Here is a 20,054-nt window from a genome sequence, read left to right on the forward strand (position 1 = left end):
GTTTGAGCGAAGGATACATTAACCTTAAGGAATCAAACCATAAATGGTCGACATAATACAAGCTGGGCAGCTTTCTTCCTTCACTTGCAAAAACCCAAGAGATGAGAAATCTTCAGACAGCAGCCATACTGGACTGATCCCCCTCTGGATGACAAATCGGGACAGACAGCTCAAGACACTTCAAAGGCGGACAGCGACCAGTCTGATAATTTTATGTCTGTGTCTCACAAACAGGCCATCACGGCTAAAGGGGCAGACTGTAGGAGACGACTGCTTGAAACAAACACAAACAAACACACACGCTGCACTCTCCCTGCACCATCCACACGCAACCAAACAGACACACATCCAACACGCTGTGGGCAAACACCCCATTTTCAGAGACAAACACAAGAGAGAGCACAAGCACGCATTTCACCTTTACTGTGTCTCTCATTACCAGATGAAACCAACCGTACATTGATTCACAAAATGGAAGGGAAGAACGCATTAGTGTGTAATCACTGACTCCTGCATCGATTGGGGGGATGAATTAAAGGGCAAAGCAATATCATCAGTTGGTATAAGCCTTGGCTACACACAAATTACAGCTTCAAGGGGAAACATGACTACCTTAACCTTACTGTCCACCAGTGCATATAGCCTAGCATACGATGAATGATAATAATAATAATAATGATGCAGTGGAAGACATTTATGTCTCTCGAAAACCCACTTGCTATTTATGTTATTCTGAAAACTTCCATAAAACATCTGCAGATGAGCATATTAATTAAGGACCACGTTAAAAGAGTGAACACCTGGGATTCTAACCAGAGACCCTCAGGTCATTAGTCTATTTGCCAATCTGCTGGAGTACCATGCTAACTACACAGAGTCTGCCAACAGACAGACAGTATTGCCAGTTTTAGTTGATATCTGGTTGCAGTCTTCCAATTCTTGAAATTCCATAACTACGTGCTTCAAGGAGTTTAGGAAAAGCACAAAAGGCTTTGTTTAAAACAGCACTCTAAAACCTGAAGCCTTCCTGGTATAAACTTAAACCAAAATATTTTATTTTGCCCTGAAATGGGCTGGCGACCTGTCCAGGGTGTCACCCAGCCTCTCTACAATGGCAACTAGGAAAAGTTCCATCCCGCCTGCCACTCTGAACTGGATTAAGTGGGCACAGAAAATGGATGCGCGGAAGAAAATCTTAATTTTTCAGTCTCTATAACAATTTAAAATAAAAAACAATTAGAGACTTTGCCTTTGTGCCTATTAAGACTTTTTTTAAAACTTAGAAATAGCTAATGTCTCTTAAAACTGTTGAAACTGTTGAAAAGATGATCATTTCAGAAGAGGGAAGTTACTGGTCTGCATCAAGCAAATAAAACAACTCAGAAAATTGCTGAAACTACTAAGGTGCTGTTTACACATACCCGGGTATTTTGATAAACGAAGACCTTTCCCTTCGTTTGTGCCTTTCGTTTATACACAAACGGAGTTTTTTCCTCCGAAAACAAGGCATAAAAAAAACTTCGGCAAAAGTGGAGATTTTTTAAAAACTCCGTTTAGCGTTTGTGTATAAACTGGTTGAAAGAGACAAAAACGGAGTTTTGGGCAATATCCGCGTTAAAAGACCGACGTCCATTGTTTATCTGGCAAGCATGGAGGTACTAGCAGCTTTTCTATTTTTAAGAGCTATACTCGCTTGTGTGCTTTTGAAAATTAAAGTCATACATTGTATTGACCAACAAAGACGCATTAGGGCTCTGAGGGCAGCAATTGCGGAGCTTCTTTTGGCAGACAGAGCCCGGCCATACCACCGCCAGCGACGGCGATTCTGGGTTAGACCCGGACGGACTGCGTATTTATGCTGATCAATGTAGACATGTTTTTTTTTTAAAACGGGGCTGTGTGCACCTAGTTATTTTTGCAAAAGAAGGTTAGAAAATATGCGTTTATCAAAATACCCGGGTATGTGTAAACAACACCTAAGACTACTACTACTGTAGTAGGCAGCAATAGGAAAAGATTACGTGGTCTGATGAGTCCAGATTGATCCTGCTGCAGAGTGATGGGCACATCGGAGGAAGAAGAGTGGCAGATGAAGTGCTGCACCCATCATATCTAGTGCCTAATTTGCAAATCTGTGGGGGCAGCGTAATGATGTGGGGTTGCATCAGGTCAAGGTCAAGGTCAGGATACAGCAAAGTAATGAGCCCAAAAAATTAGGTCATCCTAAATATACTGACTGACCCGAGTCCTCAAATCAATAGATTTTTTTTTTATTTTTTATATATCTCAAATTGTAAAAAAGGGGTTCATAAAACATCATTTTCACACATGGATTGGCCACTGCAGAGTTTAGACGATGATGATGATGATGATGATGATGATGATGATGATGATGATGATAATAATATAGTGTTGAAATTAAAAAAAATAATTCCCTTAGAGTCTACACTTAAAGCCAATATTTCTAAAAGATTACATAAATTGTTAACATAACACAAATTGTCTGAGTGTCAAAATACTATGGACCTGACTTTATAGGGCCTTTCCTAGAACTAAACATGGCATATGACAGTATCTATATGCCAATGTACTGCAATCAGCCAGGCTAACTTCTGCTAAACAGTGGACATGATCTATAATTTTTCTTCCATGGCTCCACTTAGAGCAGATAAAATACTCCCACATCAGCTTAAGAAAGATGACCTTACTCATACACAACTGTGTCTGGATGCCTAAACTATCCAACGAAAAATCAACTTGAACACGAAAAACAGAGCAACTTTAGCTGTGACCTCATACTGCAAAGTCCTAATAAAAATTTAATCCAACTGTTTCAGGAACCCTGTTTAATAACGATAAAGTTTTCGCCATTAATGGTGGCTGACTGTATTTACCATAAAGCATAATTCAAATTGATTTTAACCTGGCACATGTCCCATAAATTCGGCCATCGTGGTTTGCACTAACGTTTTTGTTGATAAACGTGATTTTCTTTTACATGAATAGTTTAAACCGCCTGAGTCTAATGACCAACAACAAACACATAAACATGGAATGGCCATAACGGCTTTGCATGTAGGGGATCACATGTGGAGCACCTCCTCTACTGATTTAGTCATTCTTCATATTGATCCACTCTCCATTTCTATTTGCTTGTTTGTTTGTTTGTGTGTGTGGCTGACTTATAACACAGGCTACTTGTCTCAGACTCGGAAAGAAGCATTTAAAATGATTGATTGTAAAACTCATGTTGATCTGGAAAACTGTTGCAGGTTATTGTCTCTTTCACAAAGCTATAAACAAAAGTGGGAGACGAAAGAAAAGAAGAATCAGTATTCTTTGAGGAATGAGTCCACTATGACTTGTGCCCAAAGAAAACAGTTAATACTTTAGCTGTAGGACAGAGCCGTAACTTTTTGATTTGGACATATGAAGTGAAAGCTCACCGATGAGAAGCACTGTTCCAACTGCTAGTCCACCACCTGTTAGTAAAGAAAAAATAGAACATTAACATTTAATTTACATATCACTGTATATACACTCTCTAAATGATTACAAAACACTCCATTTGGCCAACTGCTCCCTCTCAATACCCCCCCCTTTTTTTTGTCTGTACAGCAGTGGATTTACATAAAAAAGAAGATGAGCCACAGCATATATTTTGACCTGTCACTGCGTTTCATTAACCTATGAGTGTGCGACAGTTGGCAAAGTAGCAGGTCCCTAAAGTTGAAGCAGTGAGTTGGGGTTTTGTAACTACTGCCTTTCCTACTGTGACGCATCTTCATTGAAAAGGGCCTGACTTAGAACTGGCTATCTAAAGAGAGACATCTTGTGTTTTGATAAAGCAAGGTGGCAAGAGCTCCACAAATCCAGTAAAATTAAAACCACTGTTAAATTTGAAGTCATATTTTAAAAATTGACCGTTCAAGACTACAAGATTATAGTGTGTTTGGTTACATACATGCACGCTCTCTCTCGTGCCTCTTCCTTGTATCACAAGGCCTGTAACAATATAATCACCCGATCACAACTATCCGAGCTGACTGCGATCAATCTGAATAATTACTTACTAAAAAGAAAAACAATTACTAGAAAATCAGATGGATGAAACGAACACAAAATATTCTCAATTTTTGCGTCAATTTCCACGGTTTTCTCCCCTGTTTCTCAGCTAAATGGAAGGTACTTAATTTTGATATTCTAATAACTGAATAACAGAGAGCATCTGTTTAAATGAATTACACTAATCTAGTGGTAATAGAAAGAATGGTATTGTGGCAGTGGCCAAAAGACCTACACCAGAAAGCAGCAGTGGCCTATTGGACAAAATAAGTCATGTAAATACCCTAAGATATATTTATTGCATGGCGAAGAGGCAAGCTGGCTATAACATGCGTTGAGAATGATGCACTTCAACATTCAACACTTTCCATGAGACGTAGAATATTGTTTGGGTTCTAACTGACTCTTGATGCTAACGTTATCTTTCAATTTAGTTTAATATGTATTACCCTGACAACGAGAAAAAAAATAACCCACCACCATGCTGATTTGAAAGGCAAAGTTTACCGAAAAACAGGTAGGCTTGTTATGCACCTGAGCGTACTATCACTGGACATACATTTAAAAACACCGTTAGCCTGTGCTAGCATAGCTATCATTACACCTCAGAGCACTGACCGAGAAGATAGTCGAGTGACGTGACACCGGTTGAAACTAAGAGTTGTCCATTTTGAACCGAAGGTCTCGTGCCAGGTATGGAGATTAATTTGCTTCTCGTTTTCTTCTGAAAGCTTGTATTATTAAACGGTGAGCGTTCAGTTGGGAGTTTACCCACACTGTTCATGGGAGCAGCCATATTGCTACTAACGTGGTGACGCCAGTTCGTGTTTTGGCTCATGTCATCCAATCAAAGAAGAGTTGGGTCAAACTTGACCAATGGGGACAGCGATTGTTACGATGCCGCTTCATGAACCTGTCAAGGGGAAGTTCGTTGTGTTATGGTAAAGTGCATGGTTAGAGCTTGAATTACCTGGAGGTAAGTAAGAAAAGCACCGCTGATTTTTACAAGTTAGCAACTGATTTTCTGTTGTACGTTGTTTTCCCAAAACGTGATCTTACTAGTTCGAAGTTCTTGGCAATGACCAGGCGAAACCCAGTGTCTAAAAATATCTCCCCGTGGCTTTGTACGGAAACTGCTTTATTCATTCAATGTGAAAATCCAGATTCAGATTATTGACTGACAGAATTGGCCTCTTCCACTAAATTCTCGTTTTCTTCCAGCTTTAGCGATCAGAGCAGATTGAGCCTCTTTGTCAGTTGAACAAACGCCACGCAGGACACTGTTCTTTATGGTGTTATAAATGGAGATGTCAGCAATGAGCACAGAATGGGGAAATGGCTATATTTTGATGCTGGTTAATATGTTATGGAGGTTCAGTGGTATAATATTTTATTTATTTTAGGTAAACAATGTCTCATCATTTTAAACTTAAAGCATTTTTTTTTTTTTCAAATACAAATTTTCTGTGACACAAGTGACTGACTATATAAACTTCTGTGTGGACAACACCATCCCCACCAGAACAGTGAGATGCTTCCCTAATAACAAACCCTGGATCACCAGTGAGCTAAAGGAACTATTGAACAAGAAAAAAAGAGCCTTTAGGGAGCGAGACAGGGAGTTACTGAGGAGTATACAGAAGCAGCTCAAAGTCAAGATCAGAGACAGCAAGGAGGTGTATAGAAAGAAGCTTGAGAGTAAACTGCAGAGGAACAATATCAGAGATGTGTGGTCAGGAATGAAGAAGATCACAGACCTCAAGCAGAGGGAGGATCGGATGGATGGAAGTCTGGACAGAGCAAATGAGCTGAACACATTCTTCAACAGGTTCAGTTCAGGAACAAGCTCACCATCCTCCCCTCCTGTTCCCAGCCAAAGAGACATCCCACCCTCCTCTGACCCACAGCTTTCTGTAACATCTCCACCTCCACCTCAGTCATGGATTCTTCTGCTTCCACTAGTTTGTTTTCAACCCAATCAGGAGATGCTGCTGTCCCCTTTGCCTCCCCCTCCCACTTTTCTGTTTCTAGAAGTCAGGTGAAGAGGCAGTTGGAGAGACTGAACCGGAACAAGGCTGCAGGTCCAGATGGTGTCAGCCCCCGAGTCCTGAAGGCCTGTGCAGAGCAGCTCTGTGGGATTCTGCAACACCTTTTCAACCTTAGCTTGACCCAAGAGAAGGTACCACTGTTGTGGAAGACATCCTGTCTGGTTCCGGTACCAAAGAAAACTCATCCTTCAGTCATCAATGACTACAGACCTGTTGCCCTGACATCCCACATCATGAAGGTCCTGGAGAGACTCCTGTTGACCCACCTGTGTAAGCAAACCAGCACATATCAGGACCCCCTGCAGTTTGCTTATCGCCATGGAGTTGGAGTTGAAGACGCTATCATACACCTGCTTCAACAAACCCTCTGTCATCTGGACAAAGCAGGCAGCACTGTGAGGATCATGTTCTTTGATTTCTCCAGTGCATTTAACACAATTCAGCCTGATCTGAATTCCGAGACTGTTATCGGAAAACAGAGTCTCTTCAGTCAAAGGCTTCTTCAGTTTGGATGCAAAACGGACCGCTACAGGAAATCTTTCCTGCCCAAAGCCATCAGCATCTATAATAACTCCTTGATTTAATTGAGTTACATCAACATTTAATATCCCTCTGGGATAAATAAAGTATTTTTTAATTGAATTTGAATTTGAATTGAGCAGTGTAACGGGCAGAGAAGGAGGAGAGGTTATGTGCACAGGCATCCGTTTTCATTTTTCTGGGGAAGTTTTTGAACCCTATACAATGGGCCTGCACCACACTGTTTTGCTTTATGGTCGCATTTTTGCAGACTTTTGACGACGCCTTTGTGGTCTCTTTAACATGACAGCAAAAATCATGTTTATGGCTGTACATTTGCTGGGCTCACATAGAGATTTTTTTCTGATGATGGCATTGCATCCCACAACAGTTGAGTTATCCAAAGAGCAAAACTTTGCCAAATTCTCTAGTGTTACTTTGATATGACAAAGATACTGTCAAAGCATATCTAGCTATCTATTATTATATCCCGGAAGTGGTATGTCACCACAAAAGTGCAGTAATGTGCTGCCATAGAGTAAATCCCAGTAGCTACAGGGTTAATGTATCCCCCCTCTGTTCTGTAATTGAAAGGTTAATATGTTGTTGGATGGAACAAAGTATTCCATTATGTTAAGTTTCATTGGGGTATGCTTCATCATTATGAAATCTAATGCATTACATAGGCCATTAATGCACTTCTGTAAATGCATCAGAATAATCACGCATAATTTCATGTGCCTGTGCACATGGTAGCAGCTCTGCTGTCTATGAATATTTATATTGACTCTGAGCATTTGGAGCTGATGTTGAAAGTCACAATTCATGGCACATCTTGATGTTGTTTAACACACCAGAGAGGCAACTAGTGTCACAGTGATATGGTCTTATATTTTACAATGAAAACAAAACAACAACAATTACAAGTATAGAATCTACTCACCATAAGTGAGCACATGGTATTTACCATGCTGTATTTTTAAGTTTTCAGCATTAGCGGAAATGTGTGTGTTTTTGTCAAATGTGCAGACTAGGTCTCCATATTGCTGATGTGTGCGTGTAAATGGATGAATGATGGATCAGAATTATTAAGCTGCTTTGATTTCAGTCTCTATGACTTGTGCATGCTTGTTCTCAGTCAGTAGGGGTGAAACGGTTATCAACTATATTGGCAACACATTTTATTCTTTTCTGCTGTCAGCATATGAGAAAAAGCACAGGTATTTTTCAGATGTAAAGTTTTATTGACAGAATTGATTTAAAATATGTTTTGAGAACTCCTAATGCTCTGGTAATCTTGACAAATTGCTGGTAGGAGATAGCCCTGTTTAATTTGTACACTATGATGTCCACTATTACTACTGGTTGACTGATGAGTGATCACTGATATCCTTGAGACAGCTGTAAAAAGCTTTGTGTGGCAGAGAGAGGCCAGAGGCAGCACAAGATCACAGGATGCTGAGATGCTCCTGAGGAAGCAATCGCCCAACTGCTCATTTTACAAATGCTCTCAGCGGAGACAGTCCTGCTGTTTTGACAGCACTGTTGAGATTTATATGTGCTGACAGCAGGCCAAGGGAATGTATCATGACTGACAACACTGGGCATTGTGGAAAGCCTATACGAGACAAATAAGATGAGCTGACTGACCTGCATTTTAAAAGGAGGAGAGCGTGCTTCAGCAATGCAGTTTGCATCATGGATGAGTACAGTGCTTTCTCCACATCTTATGAATATTCCCAGTCAACTAATTAGTTATTCTCTCTTGGGCTGCAGTGGACTGTTTTTGTGTGTGGCAGCCCACCAAGCGGCCCACAGTAACTGTACAAAAATAACACACATCCACCTTTTCCAAGTGTCATCTAGCGAGTAGGTGTTTTTCTGCAGTGTTATTGTCTGTTCTATCAGTCTCTGTATCTGATTGAGCTATATAATGGCAGCAGTCATAACATGTCAGACTTTTCCTGGTCAGAATGTTTTGGTTCCTTTAGTCTAATTCTGCCATCAGTGTTGAGCTGCAAGAAGCAGTCCACTTTTTGTGTCCGGAGGATGCAAGATTGTCATCAACATGCACCGTATTTATTGTGCTAACATTGAAAGGGGAGCAATTGTCAAAGCGCATGAGTACAATAAGCGTAGGACAGGTTTTGTATACAGCTAATTTTGTCGCGGTAGTATTTGACTTTTTCCATTTCTTCAACATCCCATATTTTGAATTGCTCATTCTGGTTTTCTGAGATTTTTTTAGCAGATGTTCCATCATTAAACAGTGAGCCACATTTAGCTTGAGCTATAGAGTAGAGACATTGAAACTCTAAAAATACTGGTTCAGAAAAAAGGGAAAAACGGAAGCGCTACGAGGATCCAAGTCTTAAACACAGGTGCTCAAACAGTCTTTGTGGGTGGTAAGTATCATAAAAGAAAAGGCAGGAAACTGTGGCACTCCGGTTTCATTCTTTTTTTTTTTACTTTTTACTATTTTTTACTTATCTTTAAGGCCTTAAAGATAAGTAAAAAATAATGAAACCGGAGTGCCACAGTTTCCTGCCTTTTCTTCTAAAAATACTGGAACATGCTCGCATCTTAAGAATTGAAGGTTAGGCCTAGTTGAGATGTCTGTCATTAGCTAGTGTTGAGATATACAGGTTTGTGTCATGAGTTGGGCAGTGGATAACCCAAACTCCTTTGTAAATATGATTTAACACCAGATAACATCACTAAACTCTCTCGGCACCAGGCCAGCACCATGCAATCACTTGGGGTCAATACAATAAGGCTTAGTGACTGATTTTTTTCCCATTGAATGTAATTGGCTGGAGACTCTGTCAACCTACACTTCCTTTCAGTTCACAGCAGTTGTATTCATATCACTCGGCTATTATTTGCTCTGGCTGACCCATTGATTGTAGGCATAAACCCTGAGCTCCTCAAATAGTAACCTTGCTCAGCTGTTTCAGGGCTGTGTTACTGCTAGCAACAATGAAAAGAGCAATATGAAGATCAGTCTTTTCAGTTAAGCTTCTGATACAAGGCAGTCCTTGGAGAGATGGGGGGATAGAAATAGTCCTCTGTCACTGGGACTTTTACATCTGTCACTCCCCATTCAGCCAGGTGTCTGTGTTTAAATCGGCAGGATTAGCTCCGATTGCACTGATAGTTGAAACAGACCCCCCTGGTTGACAAAGCTCCTCCTTTTTTATAGCTCACATTAAGATCAAATCAAGCTTCACGCAACAGGACTAAAGCCCCACCCTCCCCTGCCTTCTGCTGCTCAGAGGAAGACATCAGAGGTGGGATTCGTCCCCACTCTGGTCTGGCTGCTCCTCCAGACTCCCTTCCATCTGGGATCCTCAGGGAGAAGAAGAAAATCTGACAAGGGGCTCGTAAGCCTCTTAGCCCCCCTGCTGCCCAGTTCTCTCTCAGCCCATGTTTTCCTAATTTAGTTGTGTAAGAAGTCCACTGCAAGGCCCTTGTGTGCTGTTTGGATTGAAATTCTCTTTGTGGTTCTAATAGACTGGCCATGTATATCAATTAACACTACTCAGCCATGGCAGGGTCAAATCTCTCGAGACCTGTGGAGGTAATTCCTTTCTGACTATTTCCTCATGGCTTCAATAATGTGTATTTGATTAAGTATTACTTTTGACAAGCTGGTTTTTTTGTGGGGGTTTTTTTGTAGTTACCTCAATTTAGCTATAGAAGTGAGGGCTTCAGAAAATTCAGTAAAAATTACACAATCCCCTTTATTCTTAACTTTTTAGATAACATTAATAGTTATTTAAAAAGAAAAACAATTGTCAAGAAATACGAGTTGATGCATCATCGATCTTGATTACTGAGCAGTCTTCATTTGTAAAATAGAACAGAAACTTTCTAAATTCTGTTCCATTATTTCCAAACTACTACTTGTTACTTCTTTATATATTTTCCACTACAACAGACAAGAGGCCTCTTTATTCAGGTTTGTGCACATGTCAGAAAAACACCTTGTTTGGAGCCGTTTTGATATCCCCACCACAGCACTTCATGCTCATATTTGGCATCGAGGAAAAAAATCCTTTTTTTTCCCCCTCATTCATCCACTTCTGATTGCTCAGCCCTGAATGAACGAGGCTCCCTCAGTAAGAGGATCACAGAGTTAAAAAACACAATGACATGTTTCCATCTGCAGCCATTCATACGGGGTCTCCCTCATTTCCACACTGTAGCGCTGTGCTGTGACAACAGGAGGCCAGCAGCCACAGATGGTTCAGCAGGGAAGGCTGCGTAGACTTTTTTTTGTTTTCCCATGGACATATTTGGCGTGTAATCCTGGATTAACAGAAAGACTTTGTGTTAGTTTACAGCTGTAATACAGAGTTCAATTAATGCTGGTTGGCCCGTGTGCACTGGGTATTAGGGGCAAGAGGTAGTATGGTTTGCCTGACTCTTTGCCCCTGGGGAATTAGAGGTAATGGAGATCTAATCAGAGGTCTCTGTGGATGTCCACCTCATTCTGAATCCCAAAGGAGTCACTACACCTCACATATTATTCTTTCTGTGAAGCACATAGGTGACGCTATTGTCTGTGCAGATACACACACACACAGACACACACTATCAATGACAGAGGGTGCCTTAGTAAACCAGGCGGCTGCATATGGACTCTCTTGATATCAGTCACTGGCCGTGTGATCTTGTTATGCAAAGTCCCTTAATCCCCACCTATGATGAATGCATGCTGGAATGGAGAGGTGGGGTGGGGGTGATGAAATAGAGATATGAGGGCAGCTGTTTGGGAGGCTGTCCACTGTGCTTTGCGAATGAGTGCTAACAAAGATTCCTTATCCCCAGTCCAGCAGAAGGCATAGCACATGCGAGATCATGTCTGAGAGTGCATTACTATTCTGCTATGACAGAGATGCTGGTGGAGCAAGCCAAGAGCAAGGTGAACAGAGATGAGCATCTTGTCTTTGTACAGGCCTGAGATTCACATTAACCTTTAGACCACTTTCTTCCCAACAGAGGAATTAGAGGGCCAGAGGTGTTATTGTAGCAGCTGGGGGAGGACTGAGTTTAGAGGTCCTGTGGAACAGAACAAGAAACCGGAGTGGCTTGCAACTGGAGAAGGGCACTTCATTTGGGCCCTGCGCAGAGTGTATATATGCCCCCATCACCTGCTCAAGCTTTTTCATTGCCAGTATTTGTGAAAAGCAGAGGGTTGCTAAGGGTGATAGGGAAATGGAGGGGGGGAGCAGCACATAGGGTGGTGAGAGGATGTAGTTGGTCTTTTTTGGATCAGAGAGGATGGCGAATGGGCCAAAGAGACAAACCACACTTGGGATGAAAGCATAGATAGTGAGTTTAAATAGATGAAGTCTAGTTAGAATTATGAGAGAGCGGTGTGAGTGTGAGAGAACGAAGACTGGAGGGGGGTAATGGGATTAGGGGTAACACCTTTGGCAGGGATCGGATAGCCACCTGACACCCGGCCTGTTGGGAACCAAGGGAGAAAGGAGGTGGAGGTGGTGGGGCAAGGGAGAAATTGGGGGTCTAATCCTTGTCCATCTTTGGGAAGTCATTCCCAGAGCTCTAAGGATTTGGGGCTTTGGTTTCCGCTCTGCTTGCTTTGGTTAATAATACCCTGGGAGGGAGAGGAGACATGGAGAGAAAGAGAGGGAAGGAGACAGAAGGAATAGGGGAGATGAAGAAAAATATTTTTTTTTTTAGCCTGTGGTGGACTGGCAGGATAGCAACCTTATGTAAAAAAAAAAAAAAAAAAAAGAGCATGTTTGAAGCACACACTGACATCTAAGCCATGTGGTATCAGTTGTTATACTGTCTGTGTTTGTGTACGGTAAATGCAGGTGTGTGTGTGTGTGTGTGTGTGTGTGTGTGCCCCAAGACTCTTTCTACGTATGCACACTGCATAATAGGGCGTAAATACTGGCTTGCTTTTCTCTGTCCATCCCACAGGCTGAGTAAAAGTCAATAACCAGAGTGTGGCTGAGATGTTTGCTTAGAAGACACATGTGGATAGTACTTGTGTGTGTTCAAGTGACAATGTTTGCAAAGCAGTTGTAAGGTTGCCTCGGTGTCTTTGTGTTTCTATGGTGCTGACAGAAGTTGATAACTGCTCTAATGACTGTGGTGGTAGTGGAGGCAGCGGAGTGTCAGGCACTGGCTGCAGACGGTGCAGAGCTGCTTGGCTGGATGTGTCACAGCTTCTGTGTTTGTGCATCACCTGCGCGCAAGGTGTTGATAGGTCCATCCTACACAAGATCAAAGTTCAGGGCAGTTTTTCTGGTGTGAATCGGCCGCTCAGCCCTTGAGAATGAAACACCAGAGAATGTGCCATCTTAGCAGAAGGCCAACTGTGACAACCTTGTTCACACCTTCAGAAATTAAACCGCAAGCAAGCTTTTGTTTTTAGAAATGCTGTAAATCATGTAATCCTACCAGGAATGGATCAAGCATCCAACATTGACAATAATGAACCATAATATCTGGGCGTTCTGTTTTACAGGCGGAGATGTTTCGTCGTGCACTTGGGAAGACCTTGGGCTTTGTGGGATACACAATCCAGTATGGCTGCATCGCTCACTGTGCCTTTGAATACATCGGAGAGTTTGTGGTGGTTTGTATTATTAAGATTAAATACTCGATTCTTTTTTTTCTCATATTAATGTTTCTATGTGCAGGAAAAAATTGTGTTTTTTCTTATTTTGGTTGTTTTTTTTTGTTCTTGATTCAGTGTTCCGGTCCATCCATGGAGCCCACCATTATAAGCCATGATGTTGTCTTTTCTGAACGCATGAGTCGTCACCTTTGTAAAATACAAAAGTGGGTAGAAGTCATGTGCACCATGTTGAATAGGCATTCAGAAGAGACGGCAACCATTATGTTTTCCAAAAAAAAAAAATTGTGGCCAGTAGTTTAGCTGCAAATATATGTCACGTTTTATATCACAGCCATTGGACCCAGTGTTATTATTTGTTACGTGATTGTTATTTTTAATTTTCAGGGGTGACATTGTAATTGCAAAAAGTCCCTTTGACCCAAATATGAACGTTTGTAAAAGGGTGATCGGATTGGAAGGTGACAAGGTTTGCACAAGTTCCCCATCAGATCTGTTCAAGACCCACACATTTGTAAGTATATTTATATCACACATGCCTATGCTCGTTGAAGTGTTTAACTTTTCATATATATATATATATATATATATATATACACATATACATATACATACAATTATGACCTGCTTTACCAAGTGAGGATTCAGATGGTAGTTTTGTTTCAGACAGCCACAGCTCAGCGAGTTTCTTTAACTAAAAAAAGCTTAAAAAGATACAGGGAAATAGTGAATGAATGGATAAGATGTTTAGTACAAAACACTTGATAGTTACTTTCACCCTGAAGTGGCAAGCAGAATCTTTATGCAAAATGCAAAACTGTGTCTCTGTGTTTTTCTTGTAGCACAGTCTACAGACTGTCACAGTTGTTTGCATTTTAGACCACACACATCCATTTTGTGTCACTGGTCAAAATATCAGCTTTTGACAACACATATATTTCCTCAGAACAGTGATAAAACCAGAGAGTATACAGGGGTTCCGCTGCTGAAACCACTGTCATTGCTTTTCTATTACTACTCTCCCCAACACCCACAGCTCAGGCCTGCAATCTCTCTGAAGCCTGTTAGAGTTAGTGCCAGCTGAATGGACAGACTGATGGGCGGGAGGAGGGGTGTCTCTGTGTGTGTGAGTGTACGGAGAGTCCACAAACCATAGGTTGTGTTTATGCTGCATGTTTTTGAATTTAGTTTGTATCGTATAGACTATGGGATGATAATTGAATGTGTTAAGCAAAACGTAGCACAAGGCTAAGTCTGCAAGTGTCATTCATCAAATGAAAAAGCAAACGGATACAGTAAGTTTCCTTTACTACTAGTTTCACCTTCACATACAGAGGACTGAGGTGTGTAAGGGTGGCATCATTGCACTGTTAGAAATGTCTTAGTTTGGGTCATTTCCAGATTTTAAACTGCGTTATTAAGGTTTAGGTCAATGTCGGATTTGATTCCATTCACTTCACCCGCTCCCTTCACTTTCCCCATAGACCCCATTTTGAGACACTTTTCAGCCAAATTAAACAATAGTTTCAAGTCGTCAGCAAAAAATGTTTCGGTACCTACAGTTATTTTCCCAGTAAAGGTGTTGGGCTTTCATATAACTCCCCCCTTTAAATTGTACTAAGGCTTTCGGTTCCTTTTTGAAGGCATAGCCACAGTTAAGAGCCCTTATTACAATCAGGTTCAGAATTTGATTCGGTTCTCTTCTGACATGCATTAGTATACTTTATTGTTTGAAAAAAAAAGAAAAAAGAAAAGAAAACGACAGCAACTTTATTTTTCTCATACTTAACATTGCAAAAAAAAAAAGAAAAGAAAACGACAGCAACTTTATTTTTCTCATACTTAACATTGCATCAGCACATCTTGTCTTGCTGTCTTTAAGGCCCCACTTCCAAAGGGCCCAGTCTGTTCTGACTGGTTATCTCATTGATCAAAAATGGTTGAATGCATGGCAGCCTCTCAGTCTTTGCCATTTTTCCATTGCATGCCACAGCTTGACTAATTCTCTGCTCTGCTTTCCGCTGCTAACGCTATTTCCTCAACGTTGGCAGAGCAGCTGCTTCTCATTGCAGTACTGTGTGAAACCGCTGTGACAGAGATGGGACACGAAACTTCCCGGTGTGCTTAGAGTGGTCATTGCAATGTTTGAGTTTGAAGGAGTTGTTATCTTTTCTTATCCATGTTTTGCAATCCATGCCTGAATATTCGCAAATTATGTGCATGGATTTGCACTTTTGACTTCAGCACTGCTGCAAAGACGATGTTACCCCCACAGATGAACATCCTCTCTGACCCACCAGTGGTCTGTAGTGTCTGTTTAGTATCAGCTCACCTCACTTAATTCAGCGCTACTAAAAAAGAAGTAAGCGATACCAGGACTACAGGAGTATTAATATGAACTGTGCTAGGTAACTGAAAAGCTCCATTTGTTTAAGGCAAACTGAGAAGTGAGGCAGTTCAAGCAATTCAGGAGAACTGTCTCCTGTGGGAGTGAGTAATTCTCTTCTGTGTGTACCTTGAACTTTGGAACTTTGCAGACCATTCGCACGCAAAGAAATACAAGTGAATGTAAAAGAAATCACCAGAAGCATTTTCTGCCTTCTTTCATTGGAAGGTGAGTGCTTTGAATGCCCCTCGGGCTCCTTGTCATATTCATCTATTGCACATCGCTTCTGCCTCCAGCAACCCTGTAAGGCAATGAAAAAAGGACAAACTCAAGACTTAAAAATGCCCATGGACCCCAAATCCATGGGTATCTTTCAGGGTTTCTTTATTTTCTAATTAAAAAGAGCACTGATTGTGTTCATGACAGCCAAAACAAAACGTACTACAGAATTATGACTTCAGTCGTAGATGAACTTAGCAAACTCTAACTTTGAAGTTTAGAAATATCACAATCACACAATCACAACAGTGTTTAAATCTCATGTAGCCTCATACATGTTTCGCCTTTTTTTTTCCCTCTCTTTCTCTCTTTTTAAAATCCCAGGGGCAAAATTGCTGTCTTTGTGTTACAGCATCTGTGGTAACTGAGAAAAATACCTGTTGTTCACATAAATGTTTGAGCCCCCTCAGGCCTTTTTTTCTTTTAGGATATACACGTGTTTGATTAATATGATGGTGTGAAGCATAATTGGGTAAACCCACAAAGATGAATTTTCGAAGGCAGTGTTAGACCCTGTCATCACCTCCTTGCTCGTTCAGACTGACAAGCACGTCTTTTCCACCCTCAGAGATTCAACAACAGACTAATTGCACTCTCGCCTTTTAGGAATCATTTCTGTGTCTGAGCTATTGAGTCAAAACAATGAGACTTGATCCCTAATATTATACCACCGGAGATTGAGACGTGTGAGCGAAGAAATGCCCCCCATATGTTCTGTTTCTTGCAGTTAAGGTGGACAGAGTAATATGGTGAAAGATTAACTCAATATTCATTTACGGTATAAAGATTAACTTGATTCCCCACCCCAATCATGTTAGCATAATGAGTAGTGTAATGGTATTTGCTGTTCAACAACACCGCTCCACAGCACCGCTCCACAGCGAGGAGAGCTCCAGTTTCGGCTCTTCTCGACACGTCTCTGACAGGTACACAATGCTTGGCATCGACCCAACCCGAAACCACAGGACGGGTGCAGGCGTTCCCATCCATCACACCGGAGTCCCCGGCAGAGATGATCAAAGTGACTACAAATTTAAATACTTCAACTCTGTGTTGAGCCCGCGTGGATATTTTGGAAATATGTGTGGAAATCTGTTCCCCTGTCAAAATCAGACATATGGATCGTGCAAGGTGCCAAATTGACAAATTACTCACATATCTCACCACCCTGTCTCTTCAGAGAAAGAGCTTAATTGCTGCCGTTATGTGTGGGCAAAATAATTAGTCGAGCTGCCCGCATGGTTTTTATTTGTTATTAGTGCTTTAACTGTCTTTTTTGTTTGAGTGCGTCGTCTATTTTTACTACTACCATGCACCCGTCTCCTTTTAATTGATAGGTTCCCTTTTCTTTTCTTCTTTTTTTTTCTTCAGTTTCCATGTTCACATACCTGTGACTTGAAAGTTGATCAGTAGCAGCCTTTATCCCTATGCTTGCCACTCTGCTGCAGGTCAAGTTTCAGACCTCTTCAGTTTATCACTTCTGTTAAGGAGTGCCGGGTTGATCCTTCAAGTAGATTAGTCTTTACTCAGGCTTGAGTTTTTCTACGAGGTTAGTTGTTTCATGTAGCTTGAAAACACAGTGTTTACTTTTGAGGTGGTTGATCAGATGTTGAAGATTTGCATCAGTTGTTCTGATCAGCTTACACATGGCTTTGAACATAATATGTGTGATATCTCTTTGCAAAATAATGGACAGGCTCTTGAGGTTTCCTAATCAAAGCACCATTCCTTCAAGTTCAGTGCAATTATGATGATACTTATATATATATATATATATATATATATATATAAAAAAGAGAAACATTATTTTGATCTGGCAGACGACAAGCAGTGGTGTTTCTTTTTCCTGTGCTTGGGAGCCAGCATATGTTGCCATGTTAATGAGGTGTAATGGTGAGAATCCTGCATGCTGACATATGGTTCTCAGATGACTCCTTTAATGATATTCATTTGTGTCGCTGTTATTCAGCGAGTTGTTTACCTCATGTTAGGTCAACATGTCACTGGCTTGTGATTATGTCACATCATCTGTCTCAATTATCAAATATGAAATTAAATGCAGCATCCCACAGTAGGACTGAGGAGTAATCAAAGAACAGGGTGACAAGAATATGAACATCAGCGTTGTCAAAGATGTGACGTCACCTCACTGTGGCGAGTATTCTGTTTCTGTACTCACGCAATTCTTTCTTCCAGAGGACTTTTGCCGTTAAAAAGTTAGGCAACACAAAAATAGACCCGCGGATTGTGATGCCCATTATGACAATATAATGTGTTGTTGATCCTGTCTGCACATATAGGGGGGACAGCGCACTTAATTAGGGCCTTGACAAGCCTACTCTCCTCAAGTGATGAGATTAATCATAATTGGTGTCAGAGTGAATTAGAGCCCGCTTGGATGACCGCCCCACTGGCAGGTCGGACCGCGGTGGAGACCCTTGGACACTGCTGCTAGCCGCAGCTTAGCTCTCTCCCTCTCCCTCCTCTCCCTCTGCCCAGCTATCTCAGGCCCCTCTCTGGCTTTGCCCTCCCTGGTTAAGAGGGGCGCAGATCTCAGCCAACAGCCTAATGACCCTGTTTGAAGTTCTCCTAAATCCCCAACCCCCGACCCTGCCCGTTACCCATGACCCTCTCCTAAGACGGTGCAGGGTTAAAGAGGGACAGGCAGGTTAACATTAGGGCTGAGGAGGGAGTGATGGCTGAGGCGACCCGTTGGGGGGGTTAAGGTAGATTTTCACCACAAAATAGAGCAACTAACCTTAACACACTGGGACTTGTTATGTTTTTGATCCCACTGTTGTGCCGCGGAACAGTCTACATCTTAACAATTCTTGCCCTCTTTTTGTGTGTGTGTGGTGATGTTTTTAGGTTCCAACAGGCCATGTATGGGTAGAAGGTGATAACCTTAGGAATTCCACAGACTCAAGGAATTATGGCCCAATTCCCTATGCCCTCATCCGAGGGCGTGTTTGCTTAAAGGTAACAAGCGAAGTTTACTCAAACGTCTTCTTTTGCAAAGAAAGTGGGTTACTGTTGTAAATTCGATAATATATGGGTTTGAACTTTGGTCTTTGGCTCCTGTATGCTTTTTTTGTTTCTCATTATATTTTCTGATCAATTCTTTATTGAAATTTTAAGCACAATTCAGAGATATTAATGCACTGGGAGTTTAAAGTAAGTGTGCCTGCTTGACCAAAACTTGGACAACATATTGTCCAGCTTTCCATTCTGCTGCATTGTCATGTCACTGTATGTCATTGCAACCATGACCCTGGAAACGGGTCACGCAACCTTCTGTCCATCTGATTGGACAGAGGCACTCCACTGGAGGCCCTATCACGGCAGTTGATGAAATAACAGGATTTTCAACGAGGTCAAATGCATCATTAAAAGTCGTATTAGCGAGTGTGTGAAATAAAGCATTGCACACGAGGGTTTGCAAGCCACTTATTTTGCTTATTCGTGTCTTCTGTTTCTTTTAACTCCTTGTTATTCTGTTTTCTTTGTCCTTTGCAGCTCTGGCCGCTGCATAGTTTTGGCACACTAAGTGAAAGCCCAACCGAACGGATCATTGAAACTAGGAGTGACTCAGATTGACTCATCCACTTTGTGAATAGTGTATGCTGCTGTACTTGGTTTCATTTTTAAATAAAACTATTTTATTAAATTTTATTTTAAGTCCTGTCTATTTGATTAAGGTGAGCAGCATTTTAGCTGTATGTTTTTCTTCTTTTTTTGCAAACACACTTGCATTCATACATATGAACTACTGTGTGATATCTCTTACTTATTAGAATTGTTAGGCCTTTGACATCTGGACTTACAGTGCTTTGCAAAAGTATTCACCCCCTTGGCATTTTCATGTTTTGTTGCCTCACAACCTGAAATTAAAATGGATGGTTTGAGAGTTTGCACCATTTCATTTACAGAACATGTCTACAACTTTGAAGATTTATTTATTTATTTATTTATTTTTTAAATTGTGAAGCAAACAAATGGAATAAAATAACAGAAAACTTCAGCATGCATAACTGTTCACCCCCCCTAAAGTTAGTACTTTTTAGAGACACCTTTTGCAGCAATTGCAGCTGCAAGTCGCTTTGGATAAGTCTCTGTGAGCTTGGCACATCTTGCCACTGGG

General features: G+C 41.2%; 2 protein-coding genes across 3 annotated transcripts in view; one reads left to right on the forward strand and one right to left on the reverse strand.

Annotated features, from left to right (window-relative positions):
• Window positions 1-4,871, reverse strand: part of elp4 (elongator acetyltransferase complex subunit 4) — a 57,526-nt gene extending 52,655 nt beyond the window's left edge. For both annotated transcript variants that reach the window (XM_075462325.1, XM_075462327.1), the window contains exons 1-2: window positions 4,684-4,871; window positions 3,447-3,482 (exon numbers count right to left, since the gene is read on the reverse strand). In XM_075462325.1, the coding sequence (XP_075318440.1) occupies window positions 3,447-3,482; window positions 4,684-4,861 (214 nt within the window). In that variant the 5' untranslated portion in view covers window positions 4,862-4,871. The remainder of the gene's footprint in view (window positions 1-3,446; window positions 3,483-4,683) is intronic.
• A 96-nt stretch (window positions 4,872-4,967) lies between these two features.
• Window positions 4,968-19,585, forward strand: immp1l (inner mitochondrial membrane peptidase subunit 1). Its single transcript, XM_075471352.1, has 6 exons — window positions 4,968-5,041; window positions 13,138-13,248; window positions 13,366-13,454; window positions 13,636-13,762; window positions 18,782-18,892; window positions 19,430-19,585. The coding sequence occupies exons 2-6, from the start codon at window positions 13,144-13,146 to the stop codon at window positions 19,508-19,510; spliced, it is 513 nt and encodes a 170-aa protein (XP_075327467.1). The 5' UTR covers window positions 4,968-5,041; window positions 13,138-13,143; the 3' UTR covers window positions 19,511-19,585.
• Window positions 19,586-20,054: the final 469 nt, after the last annotated feature.

This window comes from Odontesthes bonariensis, chromosome 1, assembly GCF_027942865.1.
Source record: "Odontesthes bonariensis isolate fOdoBon6 chromosome 1, fOdoBon6.hap1, whole genome shotgun sequence".
NCBI lineage: Eukaryota > Metazoa > Chordata > Actinopteri > Atheriniformes > Atherinopsidae > Odontesthes > Odontesthes bonariensis.